This window comes from Barbatula barbatula (genome assembly GCF_947034865.1).
Source record: "Barbatula barbatula genome assembly, chromosome: 3".
NCBI lineage: Eukaryota > Metazoa > Chordata > Actinopteri > Cypriniformes > Nemacheilidae > Barbatula > Barbatula barbatula.
In genome coordinates this window covers 11,474,697-11,483,818 of record NC_136764.1, presented here as the reverse complement: position 1 = coordinate 11,483,818, position 9,122 = coordinate 11,474,697, and the positions used below count along the sequence as shown (strand labels likewise).

General features: G+C 36.8%; 2 protein-coding genes across 4 annotated transcripts; one reads left to right on the top strand and one right to left on the bottom strand.

Moving 5' to 3' along the window:
- On the top strand, nt 1–1,444 carry ccl20l (C-C motif chemokine ligand 20-like). Its single transcript, XM_079453860.1, has 4 exons — nt 1–276; nt 658–775; nt 1,032–1,109; nt 1,309–1,444. Exons 1-4 carry the CDS (start codon nt 210–212, stop codon nt 1,397–1,399), a joined length of 354 nt encoding a protein of 117 aa, XP_079309986.1. The 5' UTR covers nt 1–209; the 3' UTR covers nt 1,400–1,444.
- LOC306892663 (uncharacterized protein) lies at nt 908–4,569 on the bottom strand. Of its 3 annotated transcripts, XM_079453857.1 has the most exons (6): nt 2,996–3,096; nt 2,815–2,908; nt 2,429–2,536; nt 2,219–2,360; nt 1,909–2,023; nt 909–1,795 (listed from the first exon to the last, which is right to left on the bottom strand). In XM_079453857.1, exons 2-6 carry the CDS (start codon nt 2,894–2,896, stop codon nt 1,655–1,657), a joined length of 588 nt encoding a protein of 195 aa, XP_079309983.1. In that variant the 5' UTR covers nt 2,897–2,908; nt 2,996–3,096; the 3' UTR covers nt 909–1,654. The 3 variants fall into 3 exon arrangements, with proteins under 3 accessions (XP_079309984.1, XP_079309982.1, XP_079309983.1); XM_079453858.1 differs by lacking the exons at nt 2,429–2,536; nt 2,815–2,908; nt 2,996–3,096 and adding exons at nt 4,280–4,356; nt 4,449–4,569 and having other exon boundaries at nt 908–1,795; XM_079453856.1 differs by having other exon boundaries at nt 908–1,795; nt 2,815–3,079.
- Nucleotides 4,570–9,122: the final 4,553 nt, after the last annotated feature.

Below are 9,122 nucleotides of genomic sequence, written 5' to 3'. Positions count from 1 at the left end.
GATGGGTGTGATTGTTTTTGTTCAAGACATGAAAAAGTCTTAGATCAGGCTGCACAATGTGCGGTTTGGATATGCGATGCAATCTTGGCTTTCCTGTCCCCATTTCTGACCCTGTATCTGATTTGGTCTATGATAGGTGTGTATCTCACTTGTATATAAGGCCCTGCGTCTAAAAGGAAACGTCATGACTGACTCAAACATCTACCATAATGTCTGTAGTCATCGTCGCACTCATCAGCAGCCTTCTTGTAAGATTTCTTCCTCAAACTCAAGCATGTAAGTTAATCATGCATACAAATATTGCTTTGAACAGTAGCTACCTCACAGAAGAAGATTTTTGTTTGATCCTTAATAGCAAAAAGATTTGATGGAATATCATATTTAAGTAGAGACCTACGTAGAAAAAATGAGACAATATACATTAAAATATATTAAGAGTATTGGACTGTAAAATTGATGTATTAATGTATGTCTGGATTTGGAAAAATATGAAGAAAAGTTTGATATCATATTGAAATCCTCAAAAATATTGATTAATAACTGTAGATTGATTGAAGGGCTGATTAAGTTGTACTGTATCATGTATAATTAATATTTTATGCTATTTTCTGCCTGATGATCTATAAGGTTATTGCGTGTTTCTCTGTGTCATATCAGATGGGCCTCTGAACTATGCCTGCTGTGTGAAATACACACGAAATCCTTTGCCCTTCGCGCTGATCAAAGGCTATATCGAGCAGAGCTCCCGCGAGGTGTGTCGTATAGATGCCATTATGTGAGTAACTAGATGACCACAGGAATGAGTCAGGGTTCACCCATCTACCCACACAAAGTGGTTACACCAACATTTAAATATGAGGCGCATAACTGTCACGAAACCCAAAGCATTATTACAGAGCACATTTGTACAAATGGCATTCGTCTTTAATGTCAAACCAAAACACCTATCATGTACGACAGCTTTTTAAAGAAAACTAAATGAGTTTGTTGACAATGCTTTGACTCCACAATTTGTTAATCTTTTTTTGAAGTTTCTTCACCAAGCGCAACAAGAAGGTGTGTGCAAGTGTTAAGGACGAGTGGGTGAGAGCAGCCCTTGCTCGTCTCAGGTAATCTGAACAGTGTTTTGGAGACATTTAAAATGTTGACATTAAAAAAAAACATTTGAATAAATGGTTTTAAAACCAAGGCAATGTAATATCTGGTATCAGTAAAGATCACAACTAACAGACATGAATATGAAGTTATTGAAGGTCTTTCACAGTGGTCAAATGACATTTACTGACTTGGATCTGTATTGTTTTACAGCACAAAAATAAAAAACATTACACATCCCAGATCTCAGCATCACCTCACCACTGCCAGAATCGACAGCATGCCTTACAGAAGCAGCCCATAGTTTTTATGATTTTAAACAGCATGCAGACTCCATTTCTTATCATTAGTAATATGTTCAATAACTTTAAACTGACTATATTAAGCAAACCCTATTTGTTTTCTATGTTTATTTTTCAGCTTTTCATGTCATGTATGATGATAATTTGAGATGTTGTTGAAATAAATAAACATATACAACATGTCTCTAAATCACAAGAAATTTAACAAAACTACACAACCAGTACTTAGATTACTAAGTATTATTCTTAACTCTAGTTCAGAATAAACTATGTGACATCCCTACAAATGGATCTGCTTTTTTAACGTCTGCAATTATATCCAAACAGACAGGGTCTTTGATAGACTCAGTTTTAGGCGCTCTGGGTATTGGTGTGCCTATGTGAAAATTGTTCAGCAGCTGAAAGAGAGAGAAAGAAACATCCATGTGTACTACAGTATATTTATATTCTCCTGACCATCATCCTTGTCAAATATGAGTTGATTTAGAAAGTCATTTATAAAAGAAATTACCTGAAGATACTCCTCAAAGTTGATGGAGTTGTAGTGGTGGGTGTCTACGCTGTCAAACATCGCTCTGCGCAGCTCAGGAGAAGAGTTATCCTGATTGTAGTCAAGCGCCTTATTGCTGTCAAAGAGTTTGTGGGATTTGAAAGAAAAATATTTAAAAAAAGAATTTGTCCCATTTAGGACTGACAAGTTGTAATGTTTGACAGTGCTGCCACCTACAGTCAAAACACTAAAAAGACATGAGATTAGTCTGATATAATGAGAGACTATTCGTCTGTAGTATTTATATTGGAAATGAAGTTATTTTACTTACAAATTATTGAAATCAAGAAGATAGAGATCATTGCTGTCAAAAACATTAAACTGATGTCTAAGGTTCAAAAAGTCCCTAGGTGTCCATTGGGGGTATTTATCCCTCATCTCAGCAACCACCTCACTCCAGTTGTGCCTGTACCCTAAAACACGTGTATGATTTATCATCACGTCCATCAACTTTATCAAATCATACTACTCACACACATACTATCAAAGTTGTCCTGTTCATTTCTCGATCGCATCCCCTGCCGGACAATGCTTTCACAAAATCTCAGATTAGCTTTATGCAATTCTGAAGAAAGGTCTGCTTCATCTTCTGCAATGAAGAAATCAACACATCATCACCCCAACGTTAGCAAATCTTCAAGAACAAAATATGAAAAAACGTTATGTTCACTTGATGTGGTTTTATATATAATTCCCCTGTTACGTTTAGCAGCCCGTGTAAAAGATTTTTAAATAAAAAACGTCTGCTAAATAAATAAATTTAGCACAACACGGCTTTGATGTGGTCTAAACAAATGTTGTAGCCTAAATGTTTATAGAGCAGATGTATCCTTCATTTTTCAATCGTTCATATTGAGGTTGACTAACCGTCCTCAGACGACTCTTCATAGGAGGGAAGCTCGTAACAGTCGGGCGCTGTTAACAGCGGAAAAGACAGAAATGAGCCCATTCTCCGCTATTTCTGTGGAGATTGCGCGAGGTTAAATGTTCATTACTTTAAATGCATCAGCTTTCATGTCTGTCTGATTCCGTGAAAATAGGAATTCACCGCTAATGGCTGCGTGCGTACGACAGATGGAGCGCCAAGCGACGCGAGACATCCTGCGTGGACGTCACAAGCACGTGACACGCTGCTGCCATTACTCTGCCGTCTGCATTTTGGTGAGAATTAGATTTTAGACACTTATCATTTGAACTTTATTCTTAACTTGCTGCTTTTCCTTGCCAACGTTTATATTCACAAGTATACATTTTCGAAGAAAATATCTTGATATATACTTAAAATTCTCGAGGAACTCTAAAAACTCTAAGACACTGGTGTCAATCCTTTAAGCTAGTTTAACTTTCTTTATGTTTATGTAATGTAACCCTTGGTACTGTGTACTACTGTTTGTATTCTATCTTGGTTTTGTACTTGTTATAAAAGCATAATAAAAAATAAAAATAAATCACTGCCGTCTGCATAAGAGGCTAAATGAATAAAACTACAATACCAAAGCTGAAAATCTGATCTGAATCAAGACAAGCTCAATGTAAATGCAATGAACGTTACAATGTTAGATTTTGGTAGGAAATTCATAATAATTCATTACAACAAATAGTTCTAAGTTCATTTTAGATTTTCATCATTAGTTACATGTATAGCTTAGCTACATCATTAGCTCCCAGTGCCAGCAGGTCATGACTGAAGGGCCCTTGAGCAAGGCACCTTACCCCTGATTGCTCTGCAGTAATGTGCCACTGTATAAAACTACTTGTAAGTCGTTTTGGATAAAAGCGTCTGCCAAATGAATAAATGTAAATGTAAATGTAATAGACAAGAGCAAACGTTCTGTGAGCAGTTTACATAACGAATGGTTTAGTTAGATTATGTTTTATTTTAATAAATCATTTATTTTGCAGTATACTTTAAGCGTAGATCAGATTTCAGGATGTGGTATCTGTCCCAGACACACGCATGTGACATGTCCTATCTAAAATTCAGAATAACCAAACAATCATTGATAGGCTTATATCATTTTTAAAACTACATGCTCATCAATCTATCGATTCGCTCATCCACACTATGCCTATCATAGGCCTGTAATACATTTTACCACAATCTTGCAACGAAAGTAGAAATGTTATTTATTTTATATTTAGAACAATGGCTTTTCCTCTTAATTGTAGAAATTTTAGACAAAAGTCTGTGCTTACAATATTTTAGCCCATTATAGAAGAGAGAAAATAAATCAGTTGTGGCCTATTTATGTTTTTGTAGATCTAAACTGTGGCTTCCTTGTCTGCTACTTTTCATCATTGACTTACTCAAACGTACACATTTTATGCTTACAAATTGATGTCTTCTGAGCTCCTGGATCTTTTGTTTCACCCAAACCTCCTTCCAGTGGCGACCTGCTTGTGTAGAACCTGTGTGCCAAAACTTTAAAAGTTAGCATCAGCATGTTGTTGAAAAAAATTATGATAATAGTTCTATATTCCATATATACTTCTCTATATACTTTCCAATTAGGGCTGACATCACTGCTTTCACACAAGGAGGGTTTCGTTGTTGTAGTTTGAAACCCGTTATGGCCAAATGCAAAGATATACTGATGTCCAAAGTTCTTTTGGTTAAGTTCCTGAACTGAAGTTCTTGAAATTAATTGTTGCTTCCCCGAATATCTGATGATGCAATTGTGCATTAAAGAGGAAAAAAACAAAGACTGAAAAAGGTTTCTGTTCTTGTGAAATTCATAAATATGTTTATTAAACGCAATATAAATAATCACTTCATTTAATAACTCTCCAATTAAATATTGTGCTGTCTATTGTCAATTCCAGCAAGAGTACTGTAAATTTCAGAAAGTCCAGAATCCCAGGGAATGCACATACAAATAAAATATATAGTAGTAAGTCTTCAGTAGGTCACATATAGCCTACCTTCAATAAGTCTGACTGCAAGTCAATTTAAATACAAACATGTACCAAATGCATAATTATCTATGTACAGGTCATATCAGGATAATTGAGAAATTGCCCTTTTTAACTTTCATCAATGCCCTCTGTAAGGTTCTTGTGACCAGCGTAGCAGCTTTGGTCAGATTGTGGAATGAATTCAACACTCCAAATTTGTTCCACATAATGGGTGTATGATTGGCACGACATGATGAAAACAAGATTCAATCTTCCTCCAAGCAAGATGTACACCCCTCACAGGTCTAGTAACTCCTCTTGTTAGAGGTTACGGCGTCATTAACTCCTGGCCCTTACTTCCTCTTTCAACACACTGATGTTCCTCTCATCCAAACTCCATCCATATTTCCGAACAAACAGTCTAGAACATTTTCACCTCTCCTGGAAGATTTCACCAAGATATGAAAAATATGTTGACAGACACATTTAAAAGGGAAGTTTTTGAAAAAATGAACAGTGATTACCACATAAACATAGAAAGCCATTAAAAGATTTCACATTCTCAAAGTTTTGCATGGTAGAAAAACATTCTAAAGTGCCTACATAATTTTTATAATTAAAGTAATGAAAATAAATTATAAATACACGTTTTTTTGGTTGACTTACAAACATAATAACGTTTTACTTAAAGGCGGGGTGTAGATAGGAGATGGGGGTATGGGTGTGTTTGTTTTAGTGATTTGGTGACAAGGATTTGAATTAAGGATTCATTTAAATCCTTATGGTTTTTACTGTGTTGTGGCATTCTAGCAAACAGTGAGTGACATCAGTGGACCATTCCAAGATGGCGGACACGTCTACATGTCTGGAGCGATTGTATGAGGCATGGACAGTATTTACATCTATGATATAAACCCTGGCCTACAGCTCCATTTCCAATACCAAAACCAGGCAACTCAAATGAATGAGAGAGCAGGTGGATCTAACTATATGTCAGACACCATCATACTTGTCCTGTTTGTTTCTCAAGTGTATTTTCTGCTGAAAACTGGACCGTGAAGAAAATTCACTTCTAGATGCAGATTACTTGTAATGTAATGACACAAACATTCAAAGTAATTGCCACTTTAATCGAACACACTTCTTAGTACACATTTGTGTGTAGTGGAGTGGGTGAAGAAAGATGCGTTAGTTTGTAATGAACCACGGTCACCTTGTAATGAGGCATGCGTCACAACCACTTAACAATCACCTAATGTTTGGCCAATGAGCTGCTGTTGGTTCGGTATAAAGGCCTCTCGGTTATGTCTCTTGGGGTACATCATGATCTGGGACCCTTCCCTTTGAGCGGTATCAGAACCAATTTATTTTCCTGTTTCCTACCTGTTTAGAATGGGGAGACTTGTTGTTTCAACAGCTTACTGTTGATTGACTGTTCCTGGACTATGTTGGATTGCGAAAAGATAATTTAGTGTTTTTTGTTATTTTGGGATTCTCTGTATTTTGTTTCTTTTCACTTAGGCGGTCACCATAAGGGTGGGAGTCCTGCTTTTCAGTGCCATGCCGTTATGGTGGCTGTGAGTACATAGCTAAAGGACGGAACTGGTCAGGTGGTGATATTGTGACCTCTGAGTGGTGACTGTGGGATTGGTCTGTTTATTTAGTTTTTTATTTTAGAGGGCCCTTGCCATGTCCCACCTCAAACTGGGCCCTTCTCAGGGTGCCCACTTGGTCCACAGGAGAGCTTCCTTCTCTCTGGATAACCGCAGCATGCAGCAGCCTCAACTTGACGTTGCGACCGGCAACTTCTGCATTCCTCTGCACTCCATTCACGAGGATGCTCAGTCGTGACTTTTGCGCGCTTATAATGCCGATTGCATCGTTCAATGAGCAGTAACTGTGCTAATTCCAGTACTGGAATGCCTCGTATCTGATTTGCTCATTGTGTGTTGTTTTACATGCAGTTAGTCTGTATATAATTTATGTATCACAACAAAAAGTACCATTGAGAAAGAAAGTCTGTTGTCGAGGCAAAGACGCTCACTTATGCTCCCACGCACACTCTTAATATTGTCAAAAGCAGAAGATTCTTACATGACACTTTGTAAAAAACAACTTCTGCTAATAATTGTGTCATTAAGGAACAATGCAGAGGAACTTCTGTAAGCAAGTTTTATTTTCTAATAGAAAAATTTTGATTTGTGATACATTAGATTTGTAACAAGGAGTAACAGTCCAGGGTTACTTCTTGGATCCACATCCAGAAAGATTTTCATAAACAAAAACACAAAGTTAGTCCCTAGTTAGCGTTTCCTTTTATATTGTCTCAGGGCCATTTGCCCTTGTTGGTTCATTGTATGTACTCACCATAGTCTGCATTACATACCCTCCCTTGTGTCGGATTACCCTTGTTTGTGGACTTATAGTTGATTTGTTTTTCTAAAAACCTTGTTTGTCCCCCTTGTGGTAAGTTTGGGTTTGCCTTCCTTTGTTCATGGTGGGTTTTTTATTTCAATAAAATAATTTTATTTAAACTGCCTGTGTTTGGGTTCTGCCTGAAATCCCTGACACTTTATAACTTTATTGAGCACTTTTTTTACAGGCTGTGCAGAGTCCAACATATGTACATTCAGGACATAAATATACATTACAGATATATAAAAAGAACATATCAACAGGTGGCTTGTGAGCAGTTCATTTATTAAATAGCTTTCAAGAGTCATCAAATTATTAAAGATCCAAGTACAGTAAATCCATTTTTTGGAAAACCAAATACAATTGACGGATAAACACATCCGTCTCTGACATATTTCCTATAATAACACTGCAATAAATGTAACAAAGCATACACTGCATTTTAAACATACTTTTAAAGGAGGCATGCTTTCTGTTTCCATCTAAGCCTTGATGGGGCGATCTAAAACACTTAAGACTCAAAGATTTCGGAGGAAGTTGTTGACAGAGGTGTTAAGACAGTGTTGTTTATCTTCATGTCCTGTGGCATGATTATATCAGAAATACCTTACTTTTGTAGAACTAAAGTGTAAGCTATTTTTCATCAGTGACGTACTTCTTTTTTCTGAGCTCTTGGACCTTCTGTTTCACCCATTTCAGCCTTGAGTTCATACACATTGACTTTCCCTCCCCTGTGTAGAAACTGTGTGCCAAAACAAGGAGAAGGTTTTAGGATCAGCATGTTGTTGAAAAATGGTGATGATAGTAAAATGAGAGAATAGGTCTTGTTTTTTAAACAGGCATCTTACATGACTGCTCTCACACAAGGAGGATTTCGTCGTTGAAGTCTGAATCCTGTTATAGGTGACGTGATATTGTCATCAGAGGTGATTTTGCAGCATTCATTTGACTTTTTGTTTCCATCTGGTAATGTATGAATACGTGATATTAGACACATTTTAGATCAGATATCAAACGCAAGGATTTTGTAGTAAATCAAAAACAGTAAACTCACGTGTGCTGATGATCATCACTGAAAAGATAACAGCAACGGCAGCAATAGTCATCATCATCTTCTGATTGAACTGCATGTTGTGTAGCTCCAGATGTCTCAAGTCGGTTGTCCATGCAAAGACGCTCACTTATGCTCCCACACACACTCTTAATGTTGTCAAAAGCGGAAGACTTTTACATGACACTTTGTAAAAACAACTTCTGCTAACTTTTTCAAGACAAGTTCAATTTTGTGATTAAGGAACAATGTAGAGGAATGGCCCTTCTGTCAGCACGTTATTTATTTCTAATAGAAAAAGTTAGACTTTTGATACAGTAGATGTGTAACAAGTAGTAACCGGCCAGGGTTACTGCTTGGATCCACATGCAGTAAGATTTTCATAAACAAAAACACAAAGTACAAAAAATAACAAACAAAAAGAAACAATGAAGTAAAATAATCCAAATGACACTGAGCAAAGACACTGGCAACATGACCAAACATACAACCCCTCACACTAGACGAAGGAAACACTGGGATTTAAACACATTTAAACTAACAAGACAACAAGACACACCTGGAGAAACTAAGTGACACTAAAAACTACAAAGGACTACAAAACATGGCACAGAATAGCAAGTAACATAAAAGTTCACAAACACAGGGGAAACACAGACTGGGATCGTGACAAGATGGAGATAATGTGCATTATTTGGATTACAGTACTACGGTGGTAGAACATGCACTGCACTCCATTTGGATAACATTTTTTGCTGAACGCAACAGAAGAGTGTGTGTGTGTGCACGGAGAATAAATGAATAACTTGAATTA